The following is a 19,656-nucleotide window of genomic DNA, read 5'->3' on the forward strand; positions in this document are numbered from 1 at the left end:
GGCGCTTTTTTTTTTTAAATGGTCTGTTTTTGAGAGTGATGTCTCATTTTGATAATCTTGTCACTAGATCCCCCCTCACTACCATCTCTTTTATTTTAACAGGGGTCTTGATCTTTTTCTTTCTGGCGTTGAGTGTGGTTGGTTCTTGATATTTTGGTGTTTGTTGAAGGACAGTGTAAAGTGTCTGAGATTGCCATTTGAAAATGTGGTTTTGCGGTGATAAGGAACTGAGAGACATAATAGTGTGTGTTCTAGTGTCGGTTCTAGAATGTGCTCTGGTGTCGGTTCTAGAATGTGCTCTGGTGTCGGTTCTAGAATGTGCTCTGGTGTCGGTTCTAGAATGTGTTCTAGAATGTGCTCTGGTGTCGGTTCTAGAATGTTATAGTGTCGGTTCTAGAATGTGTTCTAGTGTCGGTTCTAGAATGTGTTCTAGTGTCGGTTCTAGAATGTGCTCTGGTGTCTGTTCTAGTGTTGGTTCACTGTGTTCCTATGCGTGAACAGGGGTTTATGATGAGCGTAGTTAATTTGTCCTCATCATTAAAGACAGACGTGAGAGAAATTCAAAAGAATCACTGTTTGTTAGTTTTTTTTCCTGAATGAGTGAGTTTGTACTTACCAGTAATTGTTGGATATTGCTGTGCATCTTTTGTGGAACTCTTACAGTATATGGGTGTTTGTTTATCTATTCCACAGTAAGTAAGGGTTTGTTTTGAAACACGGCCGTTTGTGTAGAGATGAAGATGGTATAGAGACGGTGTGTTGAGGAGCCCAGAGGAACCGAATGAGGATCCACCTCCCATGCCATACCTCAACCCCCTGTTGACACACATCACACACACACACACACACACACACACACACCAATATAAACCTCTGACACACACACATCACACACACACACCAATATAAACCTCTGACACACACACATCACACACACACACCAATATAAACCTCTGACACTCACACACACCAAGCTGATACGTTGATCCATCATGCCTTTTTTTTCCCAAACAGGTTTTTTTTCTTTTATAATATTATAAAAACACGTTTTTTAAATTTAAATTGTAATCAATGTGAAAGAAAAAAATAAAGTTGAACCGATGTTGTCTTTGTAACGCTCCTTATCCGTGTAGTGGCAGCTCTGGGGTTGTACATGGTGCTGTTGTAGGTGTGATCTCATTGACTCTGTTCAACCTGTGATCTTTAACAGCCGCCTACTTCCCGACAGGTGTAACTCTTCCTGTGTTATTCGAGGGGGAAACATAGTCGTCCTCTTACCTGACATTCCTGAGTTTCTTTGACGAGTTTGTTTAGTTCTTGCCAACGGTTGTGAACTTGTTTGTTATTTTATTTTTAAGAAAATGTTAAATAAAAACCTGTAAAAAAAAAAATTCTACGGCCTGTTGGTTTTTTGTCCTTCATCTGTAGTTGTGTATGTGTTAAATATCGCCTTGAACTGAAGCTTACAGACACAGCAGTGGTTTAGCTCAATTCAACTGGTTTTACTTCTTCTACATTTCATTTAATAAAGCACGTATGAAACAAAATCAGTCCAACCAATAACTACACCAATTATTTATTGGGTTAAAATGTTTAAAAATGCATTACACTCATTTGACCAAAACTTTAATAGGAAACCACAACAAGTCCAACCCATAGGTCATATTCACAACTCCACATGTTGAACCCACCCTGTAGGGAACTCTTCAGCAGGCTAGAGAGGCTTCTGCCTGGTCCTGGTCGTACAGCGGAGGGTGAGGAGCTAGGGAGGCTTCTTCCTGGTTGTACAGCGGAGGGTGAGGAGCTAGGGAGGCTTCTGCCTGGTCCTGGTCGTACAGCGGAGGAGGAGGAGCTAGGGAGGCTTCTGCCTGGTCCTGGTCGTACAGCGGAGGAATGTTCTTGGCAGGTTCTGTCTGTCCCATTCTGCGTCTCATCCATCCATTGGTCGGACTAGCAGATTCTATAGCCATTTCTCTGACACCAGTGTTTCAGAGCTGATAGGGGGTTTGTTCCAGTTCCCACGGACCAACCAATCCGGTGCTGAGTCAGGAAGTCCAAGACTGAAGGAAGGAAGCACTGGTCCTTTTCCAACATCTCCAGTTCATCCATTGGCCGTGAGAGAGCCGTGGTCTTCACTGGAGCGATTTGGAGAAGGGACTTGACAGCGCATCGTGTCAGGGTGGGTTAAGGATGGTAGGTGGTATAGGGGAGACGTTCAGGATGGTAGGTGGTATAGGGGAGAAGTTAAGGGTGGTATAGGGGAGACGCTGAGGATGGTAGGTGGTATAGGGGAGACGTCGAGGATGGTAGGTGGTATAGGGGAGACGGCGAGGATGGTAGGTGGTATAGGGGAGACGTTAAGGATGGTAGGTGGTATAGGGGAGACGTCGAGGGTGGTAGGTGGTATAGGGGAGACGTCGAGGATGGTAGGTGGTATAGGGGAGACGTCGAGGATGGTAGGTGGTATAGGGGAGACGTCGAGGATGGTAGGTGGTATAGGGGAGACGTCGAGGATGGTAGGTGGTATAGGGGAGACGTCGAGGATGGTATAGGGGAGACGTTGAGGATGGTAGGTGGTATAGGGAAGATGGTCGAGAATGGTATAGGGGAGACGTCGAGGATGGTATAGGGGAGACGGCGAGGATGGTAGGTGGTATAGGGGAGACGGCGAGGATGGTAGGTGGTATAGGGGAGACGTTGAGGATGGTAGGTGGTATAGGGGAGACGTTGAGGATGGTAGGTGGTATAGGGGAGACGTTCAGGATGGTAGGTGGTATAGGGGAGACGTCGAGGATGGTAGGTGGTATAGGGGAGACATTGAGGATGTTTGGTGGTATAGGGAAGACGTCGGATGGTAGGTGGTATAGGAGAGAAGTCGAGGATGGTATAGGGGAGACGTCGAGGATGGTATAGGGGAGACGTCGAGGATGGTATAGGGGAGACGTCGAGGATGGTAGGTGGTATAGGGGAGACGTTCAGGATGGTAGGTGGTATAGGGGAGACGTCGGATGGTAGGTGGTATAGGAGAGAAGTCGAGGATGGTATAGGGGAGACGTCGAGGATGGTATAGGGGAGACGTCGAGGATGGTATAGGGGAGACGTTGAGGATGGTATAGGGAAGACGTCGAGGGTGGTAGGTGGTATAGGGGAGACGTCGAGGATGGTAGGTGGTATAGGGGAGACGTCGAGGATGGTAGGTGGTATAGGGGAGACGTTGAGGATGGTAGGTGGTATAGGGGAGACGTCGAGGATGGTAGGTGGTATAGGGGAGACGTTGAGGATGGTTGGTGGTATAGGGGAGATGGTCGAGAATGGTATAGGGGAGACGTTGAGGATGGTAGGTGGTATAGGGGAGATGGTCGAGAATGGTATAGGGGAGACGTCGAGGATGGTATAGGGGAGACGGCGAGGATGGTAGGTGGTATAGGGGAGACGGCGAGGATGGTAGGTGGTATAGGGGAGACGGCGAGGATGGTAGGTGGTATAGGGGAGACGTTGAGGATGGTAGGTGGTATAGGGGAGACGTTGAGGATGGTAGGTGGTATAGGGGAGACGTTGAGGATGGTAGGTGGTATAGGGGAGACGTTCAGGATGGTAGGTGGTATAGGGGAGACGTCGAGGATGGTAGGTGGTATAGGGGAGACATTGAGGATGTTTGGTGGTATAGGGGAGACGTCGGATGGTAGGTGGTATAGGAGAGAAGTCGAGGATGGTATAGGGGAGACGTCGAGGATGGTATAGGGGAGACGTCGAGGATGGTATAGGGGAGACGTCGAGGATGGTAGGTGGTATAGGGGAGACGTTCAGGATGGTAGGTGGTATAGGGGAGACGTCGGATGGTAGGTGGTATAGGAGAGAAGTCGAGGATGGTATAGGGGAGACGTCGAGGATGGTATAGGGGAGACGTCGAGGATGGTATAGGGGAGACGTCGAGGATGGTATAGGGGAGACGTTGAGGATGGTATAGGGGAGACGTCGAGGATGGTAGGTGGTATAGGGGAGACGTTGAGGATGGTAGGTGGTATAGGGGAGACGTCGAGGATGGTAGGTGGTATAGGGGAGACGTCGAGGATGGTATAGGGGAGACGTTGAGGATGGTAGGTGGTATAGGGGAGACGTCGAGGATGGTAGATGGTATAGGGGAGACGTCGAGGATGGTAGGTGGTATAGGGGAGACGTCGAGGATGGTAGGTGGTATAGGGGAGACGTCGAGGATGGTAGATGGTATAGGGGAGACGTTCAGGATGGTAGATGGTGTAGGGGAGACGTCGAGGATGGTAGGTGGTATAGGGGAGACGTTGAGGATGGTAGGTGGTATAGGGGAGACGTCGAGGATGGTAGATGGTATAAGGGAGACGTTCAGGATGGTAGATGGTGTAGGGGAGACGTCGAGAATGGTAGGTGCTGTAGGGGAGACGTCGAGGATGGTAGGTGGTATAGGGGAGACGTCGAGGATGGTATAGGGGAGACGTTGAGGATGGTATAGGGGAGACGTCGAGGATGGTAGGTGGTATAGGGGAGACGTTGAGGATGGTAGGTGGTATAGGGGAGACGTCGAGGATGGTAGGTGGTATAGGGGAGACGTCGAGGATGGTATAGGGGAGACGTTGAGGATGGTAGGTGGTATAGGGGAGACGTCGAGGATGGTAGATGGTATAGGGGAGACGTCGAGGATGGTAGGTGGTATAGGGGAGACGTCGAGGATGGTAGGTGGTATAGGGGAGACGTCGAGGATGGTAGATGGTATAGGGGAGACGTTCAGGATGGTAGATGGTGTAGGGGAGACGTCGAGGATGGTAGGTGGTATAGGGGAGACGTTGAGGATGGTAGGTGGTATAGGGGAGACGTCGAGGATGGTAGATGGTATAGGGGAGACGTTCAGGATGGTAGATGGTGTAGGGGAGACGTCGAGAATGGTAGGTGGTGTAGGGGAGACGTCGAGGATGGTAGGTGGTATAGGGGAGACGTTAAGGATGGTATAGGGGAGACGTTGAGGATGGTATAGGGGAGACGTCGAGGATGGTAGGTGGTATAGGGGAGACGTCGAGGGTGGTATAGGGGAGACGTCGAGGATGGTAGGTGGTATAGGGGAGACGTCGAGAATGGTAGGTGGTATAGGGGAGACGTTCAGGATGGTATAGGGGAGACATTGAGGATGTTTGGTGGTATAGGGGAGACGTCGAGGATGTTTGGTGGTATAGGGGAGACGTTGAGGATGGTATAGGGGAGACATTGAGGATGGTAGGTGGTATAGGGGAGACGTCGAGGATGGTAGGTGGTATAGGGGAGACGTTGAGGGTGGTAGGTGGTATAGGGGAGACGTCGAGGATGGTAGGTGGTATAGGGGAGACGTCGAGGATGGTAGGTGGTATAGGGGAGACATTAAGGGTGGTAAGCGTAACGAGGGAACATATTCAGTTGGTAGGATAGGGGAGAGTTGGAGTAGTGTAAATAAAACGTAATATTTTAAGAGATATTCGATGGGTTATGGAGAGGTGGCTCTGTGAGGTATGGTGACAGAAAAAGAGAGGTGATGTGTGTTTGATGCCTGAGAGAGAGAATGGTACATCTGGTAAGGAGTGGGGTGTGTTTAAAAAAAAAACATGGCCGACTCAGAAGAGACGGATGTTTCAGCAATACTGGGACATGGTCAGGAGAGGAAATTAGAGAAGCCTGAGACCTAGAGAGAGGGAAGAGGATAAGGATGGCTAACTGGTATGGACTGGTAGGTAGCAGTCTAATGTGAGGACTGGACTGGTAGGTAGCAGTCTAATGTGAGGAATGGACTGGTAGATAGCAGTCTAATGTGAGGACTGGTAGGTAGGTAGCAGTCTAATGTGAGGACTGGAAGGTAGCAATCTACTGTGAGGACTGGTAGGTAGCAGTCTAATGTGAGGACTGGACTGGTAGGCAGCAGTCTAATGTGAGGACTGGTAGGTAGGTAGCAGTCTAATGTGAGGACTGGACTGGTAGGTAGCAGTCTAATGTGAGGACTGGTAGGTAGGTAGCAGTCTAATGTGAGGACTGGAAGGTAGCAGTCTACTGTGAGGACTGGTAGGTAGGTAGCAGTCTAATGTGAGGACTGGACTGGTAGGTAGCAGTCTAATGTGAGGACTGGTAGGTAGGTAGCAGTCTGTGAGGACTGGAAGGTAGCAGTCTACTGTGAGGACTGGTAGGTAGGTAGCAGTCTAATGTGAGGACTGGTAGGTAGGTAGCAGTCTAATGTGAGGACTGGTAGGTAGGTAGCAGTCTAATGTGAGGACTGGTAGGTAGCAGTCTAATGTGAGGACTGGTAGGTAGGAAGCAGTCTAATGTGAGGACTGGTAGGTAGGAAGCAGTCTAATGTGAGGACTGGTAGGTAGGAAGCAGTCTAATGTGAGGACTGGTAGGTAGGAAGCAGTCTACTGTGAGGACTGGTAGGTAGCAGTCTAATGTGAGAACGGGACTGGTAGGTAGCAGTCTAATGTGAGGACTGGTAGGTAGCAGTCTAATGTGAGGACTGGTAGGTAGGTAGCAGTCTAATGTGAGGACTGGTAGGTAGGAAGCAGTCTAATGTGAGGACTGGTAGGTAGCAGTTTAATGTGAGGACTGGTAGGTAGGTAGCAGTCTAATGTGAGGACTGGTAGGTAGGTAGCAGTCTAATGTGAGGACTGGTAGGTAGCAGTCTAATGTGAGGACTGGTAGGTAGGTAGCAGTTTAATGTGAGGACTGGACTGGTAGGTAGCAGTCTAATGTGAGGACTGGTAGGTAGCAGTCTAATGTGAGGACTGGTAGGTAGCAGTCTAATGTGAGGACTGGACTGGTAGGTAGCAGTCTAATGTGAGGACTGGACTGGTAGGTAGCAGTCTAATGTGAGGACTGGACTGGTAGGTAGCAGTCTAATGTGAGGACTGGTAGGTAGGTAGCAGTCTAATGTGAGGACTGGAAGGTAGCAGTCTACTGTGAGGACTGGTAGGTAGGTAGCAGTCTAATGTGAGGACTGGTAGGTAGGTAGCAGTCTAATGTGAGGACTGGTAGGTAGGTAGCAGTCTAATGTGAGGACTGGTAGGTAGGTAGCAGTCTAATGTGAGGACTGGTAGGTAGGAAGCTGTCTAATGTGAGGACTGGTAGGTAGGAAGCAGTCTAATGTGAGGACTGGTAGGTAGGAAGCAGTCTAATGTGAGGACTGGTAGGTAGCAGTCTAATGTGAGGACTGGTAGGTAGCAGTCTAATGTGAGGACTGGTAGGTAGGTAGCAGTCTAATGTGAGGACTGGTAGGTAGGAAGCAGTCTAATGTGAGGACTGGTAGGTAGCAGTTTAATGTGAGGACTGGTAGGTAGGTAGCAGTCTAATGTGAGGACTGGTAGGTAGGTAGCAGTCTAATGTGAGGACTGGTAGGTAGCAGTCTAATGTGAGGACTGGTAGGTAGCAGTCTAATGTGAGGACTGGACTGGTAGGTAGCAGTCTAATGTGAGGACTGGACTGGTAGGTAGCAGTCTAATGTGAGGACTGGTAGGTAGCAGTCTAATGTGAGGACTGGTAGGTAGCAGTCTAATGTGAGGACTGGTAGGTAGCAGTCTAATGTGAGGACTGGTAGGTAGCAGTCTAATGTGAGGACTGGACTGGTAGGTAGCAGTCTAATGTGAGGACTGGACTGGAAGGTAGCAGTCTAATGTGAGGACTGGACTGGTAGGTAGCAGTCTGTGAGGACTGAGGGGTGAAGGAGCTGGTCGTACAGGCAGGGTTAGGGCTACGTTTTGGGACAGTCAGTATTGAGGTACATTCCTGTCATATAGTTCTGCTCTGTTCATGTGGGATGGGTCTCACCTGGGAGGACATCTGGCTGAGAAGACCTGTCTGGCAATCTAGGCATACATGGTCAGCTGGAGCCACTGGACAATGAGGAGAGACATAGAGGGGTAGTATCAGTCGGGACAATGAGGGGTAGTATCAGTCGGGACATAGAGGGGTCGTATCCGTCGGGACATAGAGGGGTCGTATCCGTCGGGACATAGAGGGGTCGTATCCGTCGGGACATAGAGGGGTCGTATCCGTCGGGACATAGAGGGGTCGTATCCGTCGGGACATAGAGGGGTAGTATCAGTCGGGACATAGAGGGGTCGTATCAGTCGGGACATAGAGGGGTCGTATCAGTCGGGACATAGAGGGGTCGTATCAGTCGGGACATAGAGGGGTCGTATCAGTCGGGACATAGAGGGGTAGTATCAGTCGGGACATAGAGGGGTAGTATCAGTCGGGACATAGAGGGGTCGTATCAGTCGGGACATAGAGGGGTCGTATCAGTCGGGACATAGAGGGGTCGTATCAGTCGGGACATAGAGGGGTCGTATCAGTCGGGACATAGAGGGGTCGTATCAGTCGGGACATAGAGGGGTCGTATCAGTCGGGACATAGAGGGGTCGTATCAGTCGGGACATAGAGGGGTCGTATCAGTCGGGACATAGAGGGGTCGTATCAGTCGGGACATAGAGGGGTCCTATCAGTCGGGACATAGAGGGGTCGTATCAGTCGGGACATAGAGGGGTCCTATCAGTCGGGACATAGAGGGGTCGTATCATTCGGGACATAGAGGGGTCCAATCAGTCGGGACATAGAGGGGTATTATCAGTCGGGACATAGAGGGGTCGTATCAGTCGGGACATAGAGTATCAGTTAGCGCGCTGACAAACATCTTCTGTCAAGACAGCCCCTAAGGCAATAGTACCATCATGTTTGTTCCACGTTATTCATCATCATACTGTGTAGCATTAGCATTAGCAGCTTACCTCCAAGACACTAAGTCTGATCGTACCATCCTGATCAAAGGCTTGGAACGCCCCTGCAAAAACAAAAACACCCCATTTCATCAATCAATCAATAAAACATGAACATGGCAGACAGAATACGAAGGTGAAGCGTGTGTCAGTGACTTACTGAACATGGCTTCCAGCCGGACCAGACAGCTGATGAAACTGTTAAAGTCTATGTTCATGTCCTTGTTGGCGTAACGCATGGTAGGTAGCAGTCTAATGTGAGGACTGGTAGGTAGGTAGCAGTCTAATGTGAGGACTGGTAGGTAGGTAGCAGTCTGTGAGGACTGGTAGGTAGGTAGCAGTCTAATGTGAGGACTGGTAGGTAGGTAGCAGTCTAATGTGAGGACTGGTAGGTAGGTAGCAGTCTGTGAGGACTGGTAGGTAGGTAGCAGTCTGTGAGGACTGGTAGGTAGGTAGCAGTCTGTGAGGACTGGTAGGTAGGTAGCAGTCTAATGTAAGGACTTACTGAACATGGCTTCCAGCCGGACCAGACAGCTGATGAAACTGTTAAAGTCGATGTTCATGTCCTCGTTGGCGTAACGCATGGTGATGATGTCATAGAGCTGATTGTTGAGACGGAAGCCTGAATGGGGCACAAGGACACAACAACTGAGTTAGAGACAAGACTGTAAAATATATTGGACGTAGAGATTAGACTGTGGAGTGGATGGAGTCCGTTAATTCCAGGGTCTGGATACATTTACTCTTCACTTTTTAAATGACCTCTAACAATGTCACAGATATTCTTGAACACTTTTCTTACCTCGTCCCTCGGGCTTGAATTCCTGGCTCATAGACCCTGGTAACATTGTGCAACAAAGTGGGACTTTGGGTGTGGTTAAAATAGAAGCTGGAGAACGCTATTTATGCTGAGTTTATTAATACACTGAAAACAAACTTAATGATACCAAAAACGACGTGTCATGTGGTTCCACAGTTGACAGTTCATGTCAGAGCAATGTTCTCTGTTTAGTGAGTCCTCCAGATCAGAGGCAGTAGGGATGACCAGGGATGTTCTCTGTTTAGTGAGTCCTCCAGATCAGAGGCTAGAAGGGATGACCAGGGATGTTCTCTGTTTAGTGAGTCCTCCAGATCAGAGGCTAGAAGGGATGGCCAGGGATGTTCTCTTGATAAGTGTGTGAATTGGATAATTTTCCTATCCAGCTTAGCATTTTAATTTCACCTTTATTTAACCAGGTAGGCCAGTTGAGAACAAGTTCTCATTTACAACTGCGACCTGGCCAAGATAAAGCAAAGCAGTGCGACACAAACAACAACACAGAGTTACACATGGAGTAAAACAAACATACAGTCAATAATACAGTAGAAAAATCTATATGCAGTGTGTGCAAATTCAAAATGTAACGAGACCTTTTGGGTGTCAGGGAAAATGTATGGAGTAAATGGTACATTATTTTCTTTACGAATGTAATTAAAGTAAAAGTTGTCAAAAATACAAATGGTAAAGTACAGATACCCCCAAAAAACGACTTAAGTAAAAATACTTTTAAGTACTACTTAAGTACTTTACACCACTGCTATAGAGGACATGTCTTTCTATCTTGTTGTAGATGCTGAAACAGGAATACGATCTACCTGTCTATTCTATTCTATCGTATCTGGTAACTAACCTGCATCGTTGACGGCATTTCTCATCTCGTAGCTGTTGATGATACCAGCCTGGTCCGAGCTATAGTGTCGAAAGATTCCCTGAGAAACAGAGCATTTCTTAAATCTACAAATCTGACCCTATTTACAGTGTCATCGAGAGTGGAGAGAAACACAGTATTCTGAAGAAGAAGAAGATGAGGATGATGAAGAAGAGCATTCTCACCTGCCACTGTTTGATCTTGTTCCAGAGATGTCTGAACTCCTGCAGGTTGAGTCTGCCAGTCCCGTCCATCTAGACGTTAGCTTTAGTTAAGACCACAGTGGGCGGACGTCAACATGGAAACTCACAATCACTTCCTGTCAACAAAGTCACGTACTCTGAATAAGCTTTTTCAACACTTCCTGGTTGTTACGTTAGTATACGTCATCAGGTATTTTCTGTAACACCCATGACCTCGGGCTACTGAGAACTACTGCAGTAAAAGGTGAATTTGGCCCTGATGTTTGTCCGCCGTAGGCCATGTCTGTAGTCCCAACAGGCTGTGTTCTCTCTAGTTTATTCAGACCTTTCATGGGGACCCACAACTGCTGCACGTTCTACATGTTTTCCTGAGCTAGCACATCTCATTCAAATTGTAAACTAATCCTCAAGCCCTTTTACTAAGTGAATAAGGTGAGCTAGTTCAGGACTACAACTAAATTGTGAAAATGTCTGTGGGGTCCTGAGGAGAGGTTTGAGAACCACTGCTGTAGACAACACAACCTGACCCGGACGGGTCTCTATCTACAGACAACACAACCTGACCTGGGAGGGTCTCTATCTACAGACAACACAACCTGACCTGGGAGGGTCTCTATCTACAGACGACACAACCTGACCTGGGAGGGTCTCTATCTACAGACATCACAGCCTGACCCGGGAGGGTCTCTATCTACAGACAACACAACCTGACTTGGGAGGGTCTCTATCTACAGACAACACAACCTGACCTGGGCGGGTCTCTATCTACAGACAACACAACCTGACCTGGGAGGGTCTCTATCTACAGACAACACAAACTGACCTGGGAGAGTCTCTATCTACAGACAACACAACCTGACCTGGGCGGGTCTCTATCTACAGACAACACAACCTGACCTGGGAGGGTCTCTATCTACAGACAACCTGACCTGGGAGGGTCTCTATCTACAGACAACACAACCTGACTTGGGAGGGTCTCTATCTACACACAACACAGCCTGACCCGGGCGGGTCTCTATCTACAGACAACACAACCTGACCTGGGAGGGTCTCTATCTACAGACAACACAACCTGACCTGGGAGGGTCTCTATCTACACACAATACAGCCTGACCCGGGAGGGTCTCTATCTACAGACAACACAACCTGACCTGGGAGGGTCTCTATCTACAGACAACACAACCTGACCTGGGAGGGTCTCTATCTACAGACAACACAACCTGACCCGGGAGGGTCTCTATCTACAGACAACACAACCTGACCTGGGAGGGTCTCTATCTACAGACAACACAACCTGACCTGGGAGGGTCTCTATCTACAGACAACACAACCTGACCTGGGAGGGTCTCTATCTACAGACAACACAACCTGACCTGGGAGGGTCTCTATCTACAGACAACACAACCTGACCTGGGAGGGTCTCTATCTACAGACAACACAACCTGACCTGGGAGGGTCTCTATCTACAGACAACACAACCTGACCTGGGAGGGTCTCTATCTACAGACAACACAACCTGACCTGGGAGGGTCTCTATCTACAGACAACACAACCTGACCTGGGAGGGTCTCTATCTACAGACAACACAACCTGACCTGGGAGGGTCTCTATCTACAGACAACACAACCTGACCTGGGAGGGTCTCTATCTACAGACAACACAGCCTGACCTGGGAGGGTCTCTGCCTACAGACAACCTGACCCGGGAGGGTCTCTATCTACAGACAACACAACCTGACCTGGGAGGGTCTCTATCTACACACAACACAACCTGACCTGGGAGGGTCTCTATCTACACACAACACAACCTGACCTGGGAGGGTCTCTATCTACAGACAACACAACCTGACCTGGGAGGGTCTCTATCTACAGACAACACAACCTGACCTGGGAGGGTCTCTATCTACAGACAACACAACCTGACCTGGGAGGGTCTCTATCTACAGACAACACAACCTGACCTGGGAGGGTCTCTATCTACAGACAACACAACCTGACCTGGGAGGGTCTCTATCTACAGACAACACAACCTGACCTGGGAGGGTCTCTATCTACAGACAACACAACCTGACCAGGGTGCGTCTCTGTCTACAGACAACCTGACCTGGGAGGGTCTCTATCTACAGACAACACAACCTGACCTGGGAGGGTCTCTATCTACAGACAACACAACCTGACCTGGGAGAGTCTCTATCTACAGACAACACAACCTGACCTGGGAGGATCTCTATCTACAGACAACACAACCTGACCTGGGAGGATCTCTATCTACAGACAACACAACCTGACCTGGGAGGGTCTCTATCTACAGACAACCTGACCTGGGAGGGTCTCTATCTACACACAACACAACCTGACCTGGGAGGGTCTCTATCTACAGACAACACAACCTGACCTGGGAGGGTCTCTATCTACAGACAACACAACCTGACCTGGGAGGGTCTCTATCTACAGACAACCTGACCTGGGAGGGTCTCTATCTACAGACAACACAACCTGACCTGGGAGGGTCTCTATCTACAGACAACACAACCTGACCTGGGAGGGTCTCTATCTACAGACAACACAACCTGACCTGGGAAGGTCTCTATCTACAGACAACACAGATACAGAGGATACGTCCATGAGAGAGATCATGCTCCTGCAGCTCTCCAGGCTAAACCCCTCTGTGTTCAGGTCCTTATCTGTGGGAAAGAGAGAGAGAGGTACTATAACTAATCAACCAATCACTAACAAACCCTAAATATAGTTGAATCAAGTGTCAGCGCAGGGCTAATCTGTCATTGACAGACTACGTAAACATAAACGGGGCCTTGTTGACGCCCTTCTCTAAGGATGAGGAAGATGACTGTAATGTGTAGTTTTAGGATGTTTCTTAATATGCATGTGAATTGGAGCGCACAACGGTCGGAGAGAACGAGTCAAATTCAAAGTATGCGAAACGGAGCACGGAGGGCCCTTCTCAGATGCGTACTTGGTTTGCATACATCGACGCAATCTTCAACTGAAATAATCCCGGGATTGTTGACATAATGTAATGCAACCACGTAAAAAAAAAAAACGACGGAACATTTCCTGAAAAAATAAATGGCGACTGGTTTTGAGCTGAAGCGAAAGAAATTTAACTCTGACTAAAGAATGAAAAGTTGTCCATTCACATCTCATAAATTGCCTGACAACAATAGTTTATCTTTAATACGTTAATAAATACATACTGTGTTCATTTGGGCATGTTTACCTGCCTACAATACCAACTGTAGTGTCGTAGATAGCTGGCTAACTGATGAAGAATTGGTAGCTAGCTAGCTACCCACAAAAAATCTTAAGCTAACTTTGGCCATCTATTAGTTTTTAGTTTTGGGTCGTTTTTTACATGTAAAACTTGCTGGCTCGCTAGATTAATACGATTCACATATAGCTTGCTGATAATTATGAAGTAAAACTTTAAGATTTAGGTATATCTTGTTTCGTCTGTTTTGGTCAAAGGTAACGTTGATGCATTAGCGTTAGTGTAACGCGAACCAGGGACCCTCTGCACACATCAACAACAGTCACCCACGAAGCATCGTTACCCATCGCTCCACAAAAGCCGTGGCCCTTGCAGAGCAAGGGGAACCACTACTTCAAGGTCTCAAAGCGAGTGACGTAACCGATTGAAACGCTATTACCGCGCACCACCGCTAACTAGCTAGCCATTTCACATCCGTTACACTAGCACAGAGTGCTTCTCAAATGTGACATTTTATGCATTTTCCACACTATCGTCCTCACAAGAACGTACTCAAGAGAACCTCCTCGGAGAACGTTCCTCAAGAGAACCTCCTCGGGAGAACGTTCCTCAAGAGAACCTCCTCGGAGAACGTTCCTCAAGAGAACCTCCTCGGAGAACGTTCCTCAAGAGAACCTCCTCGGAGAACGTTCCTCAAGAGAACCTCCTCGGGAGAACGTTCCTCAAGAGAACCTCCTCGGGAGAACGTTCCTCAAGAGAACCTCCTCGGAGAACGTTCCTCAAGAGAACCTCCTCGGAGAACGTTCCTCAAGAGAACCTCCTCGGGAGAACGTTCCTCAAGAGAACCTCCTCGGAGAACGTTCCTCAAGAGAACCTCCTCGGAGAACGTTCCTCAAGAGAACCTCCTCGGAGAACCTACTCAAGGGAACCTCCTCGGAGAACGTTCCTCAAGAGAACCTCCTCGGGGGAACGAACTCAGAACATAAGCGCGTGGAGCACGGTTGTATGCATATTGAGAAACACGCTTAGTCTTACGTATGGAGACAACCCTGTTGAGTACATTCTTCAGCTCGTTGGCGGTAATTTCCATTTCCTGTGAGAGAGGAGAAAGCGGGAGAAGGACATATGAACTCACCTGAGTCTATAATCTGGACACATTGTTATTGTTTCAATGCCAGTAGTTTTTTTGTGTTTATCTTGTGATGTCCGAAAGCCTCCTCACCTGATTCATAGAACCTCATCAAATTAATTTGATAACCAGAGTTCTGAGTTCAAATCGTTTGACTTTTTTTGTTTGTTGATAATACTTAAAACATTTGATTGAGCCATTCATTTCACCAGGCAAGCTCAGTCAAGTGTAGATAAAGTATATGAACCCATGTCTGATAACAACAGTAACAGGACAGATATATACAGGAGGTCTGATAACAACAGTAACAGAACAGATATATACAGGAGGTCTGATAACAACAGGACAGTTATACAGGAGGTCTGATAACAACAGGACAGTTATACAGGAGGTCTGATAACAGTAACAGGACAGATATATACAGGAGGTCTGATAACAACAGGACAGTTATACAGGAGGTCTGATAACAACAGGACAGTTATACAGGAGGTCTGATAACAACAGGACAATTATACAGGAGGTCTGATAACAGTAACAGGACAGATATATACAGGAGGTCTGATAACAACAGTAACAGGACAGATATATACAGGAGGTCTGATAACAACAGTAACAGGACAGATATATACAGGAGGTCTGATAACAACAGTAACAGGACAGATATATACAGGAGGTCTGATAACAACAGTAACAGTACAGATATACAGGAGGTCTGATAACAACAGGACAGATATACAGGAGGTCTGATAACAACAGGACAGTTATACAGGAGGTCTGATAACAACAGTAACAGGACAGATATATACAGGAGGTCTGATAACAACAGGACAGATATACAGGAGGTCTGATAACAACAGGACAGTTATACAGGAGGTCTGATAACAACAGGACAGATATACAGGAGGTCTGATAACAACAGGACAGTTATACAGGAGGTCTGATAACAACAGGACAGTTATACAGGAGGTCTGATAACAACAGTAACAGGACAGATATATACAGGAGGTCTGATAACAACAGTAACAGGACAGATATATACAGGAGGTCTGATAACAACAGGACAGTTATACAGGAGGTCTGATAACAACAGTAACAGGACAGATATACAGGAGGTCTGATAACAACAGGACAGTTATACAGGAGGTCTGATAACAACAGGACAGTTATACAGGAGGTCTGATAACAACAGTAACAGAACAGATATACAGGAGGTCTGATAACAACAGGACAGTTATACAGGAGGTCTGATAACAACAGTAACAGGACAGATATACAGGAGGTCTGATAACAACAGGACAGTTATACAGGAGTTCTGATAACAACAGTAACAGAACAGATATACAGGAGGTCTGATAACAACAGGACAGTTATACAGGAGGTCTGATAACAACAGGACAGTTATACAGGAGGTCTGATAACAACAGGACAGATATACAGGATGTCTGATAACAACATAACAGTTATACAGGAGGTCTGATAACAGGACAGTTATACAGGAGGTCTGATAACAACAGGACAGTTATACAAGAGGTCTGATAACAACAGGACAATTATACAGGAGGTCTGATAACAACAGTAACAGGACAGATATATACAGGAGGTCTGATAACAACAGTAACAGGACAGATATATACAGGAGGTCTGATAACAACAGTAACATAACAGATATACAGGAGGTCTGATAACAACAGGACAGTTATACAGGAGGTCTGATAACAACAGTAACAGGACAGATATATACAGGTCTGATAACAACAGGACAGATATACAGGAGGTCTGATAACAGTAACAGGACAGATATATACAGGAGGTCTGATAACAACAGGACAGTTATACAGGAGGTCTGATAACAACAGTAACAGGACAGATATATACAGGAGGTCTGATAACAACAGTAACAGAACAGATATACAGGAGGTCTGATAACAACAGGACAGTTATACAGGAGGTCTGATAACAACAGGACAGTTATACAGGAGGTCTGATAACAACAGGACAGTTATACAGGACAGTTATACATCTGTCCTGTTACTGATAACAACAGGACAGTTATACAGGAGGTCTGATAACAACAGGACAGTTATACAGGAGGTCTGATAACAACAGGACAGTTATACAGGAGGTCTGATAACAACAGAACAGTTATACAGGAGGTCTGATAACAACAGTAACAGGTGTGGGAGTAAATGAGACACATAGATAACACATAGATGTATAGGACAGCACATAGACGTATAGGACAGCTGAACATTAAAAACAGACCACAGGAAGACAGGGAGACACATAGGCGCCTAAGACAACTGGACACACTAAGGATAGGGGAGACACGGAGTCTGCTGATTCCAATAAAGGCAAACAAAACAAAGAGTACATTGACACATTAATGAAAGGAAGAGACACAGAGTCTGCTGATTCCAATAAAGGCAAACAAAACAAAGAGTACATTGACACATTAATGAAAGGAAGAGACACAGAGTCTGCTGATTCCAATAAGGGCAAACAAAACAAAGAGTACATTGACACATTAATGAAAGGAAGAGACACAGAGTCTGCTGATTCCAATAAGGGCAAACAAAACAAAGAGTACATTGACACATTAATGAAAGGAAGAGTGACAGAGTCTGCTGATTCCAATAAAGGCAAACAAAACAAAGAGTACATTGACACAATAATGAAAAGAAGAGACACATGGTCTGCTGACACACTATAATCTAACTGAAAGCAGATATGGGCGTTATTGGGCGTGAACAAGCAGGAAGCCTGAACTAAAAGATAATGGTGGCGAATGACTTAAGGGAAGAAACTTCATTTGCATGAGGGATGGACATAATGCTATGTGTGTATAAATATAAGAGCTAGGGCTCTGGGAAACGATGTGTGTTCCGCGGACCATTCCGGCTTGCTATACTCTGTATTAAAAGCCTATTTGATTTCACAAGTTCTTGTAAGCGTTATATTTGAACCGATTTTCCACGACATAACTTGGCGAGCTTGGCCAGGAGTGACAGGGACTGGGACGTTCTTGGCTGACGACGGGTTCTTTGGGCAATCTGGCAAACAAGGGTGGCCGCCCAACTATAACAAGGTAAGCAAGTTCTTACAATAGTTGAAATGTTTGTGTAGATTGCTTCAGGGATCCTGTCTCAGCAGGAGGGACGTCAAGTAGGTCTCTCTCTAAAATTTCCTAAAAACAATAAGAACGAAAGAACTTTTGAAATTCAATAAATTTGCATGTATGTGTAAGCTTGGGAATTGTATAGCAAATATAGATGTACACGCATGTCTAGTGACTGAGTGAACGGGAGCTGTGAACTTCGCGTGTGTCGGGTGTTTGGGCGGAGGGGGCGGGCATTTGCACTGGTCGGACTGCTTGAACGGACCCACGTGTCTGGTTTGATTGGGGGAGTTGTTCCGTCTGATTCTGCTTGGCCGGGCTCGACCGTTTCGGGATCTGTTTTGAGATGTGCGTAAACACACCTCAATCAACCTGAGCGAGCGACCCGTGTCGGGTGTGTGATTCGGACTGCCCCTCTCGTTGGGCCATTCATGTTGGGGGCTTTGTGTGGGCTGGCTAGTGCGACTGTTCGTACCCTCTGGCTGAGCGGCTGGGCTCAGGCGCAGGGCTACAGCTGCCTGCTTATACGGTTAAAACATAAATAAGTAGTTAAATAAATATTCATGGATACCGCTCCAAAGAGGGGGACTGAACGGTTGAATATTTAGAACGCAGGAAGAACGCTGGCCTGATTGTGCGGCGTTCAACTGCAAAAGAAATCCTACGAATAAGAAACGCTCCGTCTAGCTAAACGGGGGGTTTGTAAATCAGTAGGTCACGCCACGATATTGCTCTAATATAGAATAGAGATCAGTACGGGGTGGGTGAATAGGATATGAAGACAGGCTGATCCGATTAGACAGTAGTCTCGTCATATTGCAGAAATCCTATCAGTCTAGGCTTATGTTGAGGAAGTGTATTAAGTCAATAAAGAAAGACTGTAAGTTGTTTTGAGGTAAAAACAAAGGGATTGAATGAACGAATGAAAAATAAACGAATGAATGAGAATGTTGTAAAGAAATGAGTAGATCTGTGTAAAGATAGAACATTAGAAATAAAGAAAGGACAGGTTGTGTGTGTTTAGGCAGAACGTCCAGAAGAGGGAGCGCGCAGCCCTCCTGTGACAGAGTATAGAGTTGAAGAAGGGTGCCTTTAACTGCTATTAGGCAGAGGGGACGAAATTAAGGAACATCGAAGTAAAATAAGTTATAAGCAAGGATAAAAACACTGATGTAATAAAGTGGTAAGCGACCGCAGTAAGAATAATAAAAAGGTGTCAAAACAAATAATAAATAAAAATAATTAAAGAGGCATTAACCGAATAGTATAATACGAATAGAACAGTGTGTAACAAAAGAGAAAGCAGAATCGCCAATAAACCGAAATTATACTATAACGTTAAAAACGAGTCTAGGTTAGTTGAGATAAAGAGTGATAAATAAGTGAAATCCAGGACACATTAAAAATTCATGAACAGTATAAACAGAGTAAGAGGGGAAAAAAAACAGGCGCTAGTCACTCTGTGTTCACAGAAACTACGGTCTAAAAATAGCCTGAAGGGCAGAGAGGGGTGCAAAATATTGTGGCCAGGGTAAGAAAG

General features: G+C 46.6%; 1 protein-coding gene across 2 annotated transcripts in view; it reads right to left on the bottom strand.

Moving 5' to 3' along the window:
* Nucleotides 1-7,844: 7,844 nt before the first annotated feature.
* capn3a (calpain 3a, (p94)) overlaps nucleotides 7,845-19,656 on the bottom strand; it is a 75,984-nt gene continuing 64,172 nt past the window's right edge. For both annotated transcript variants that reach the window (XM_038982396.1, XM_038982395.1), the window contains 7 exons: nucleotides 14,908-14,965; nucleotides 13,263-13,327; nucleotides 10,627-10,695; nucleotides 10,424-10,502; nucleotides 9,259-9,375; nucleotides 8,766-8,818; nucleotides 7,845-7,871 (listed from right to left, as the gene is read on the bottom strand). In XM_038982396.1, the coding sequence (XP_038838324.1) occupies nucleotides 7,845-7,871; nucleotides 8,766-8,818; nucleotides 9,259-9,375; nucleotides 10,424-10,502; nucleotides 10,627-10,695; nucleotides 13,263-13,327; nucleotides 14,908-14,965 (468 nt within the window). The remainder of the gene's footprint in view (nucleotides 7,872-8,765; nucleotides 8,819-9,258; nucleotides 9,376-10,423; nucleotides 10,503-10,626; nucleotides 10,696-13,262; nucleotides 13,328-14,907; nucleotides 14,966-19,656) is intronic.

This window comes from Salvelinus namaycush, unplaced genomic scaffold, assembly GCF_016432855.1.
Source record: "Salvelinus namaycush isolate Seneca unplaced genomic scaffold, SaNama_1.0 Scaffold115, whole genome shotgun sequence".
Classification (NCBI taxonomy): Eukaryota; Metazoa; Chordata; class Actinopteri; order Salmoniformes; family Salmonidae; genus Salvelinus; species Salvelinus namaycush.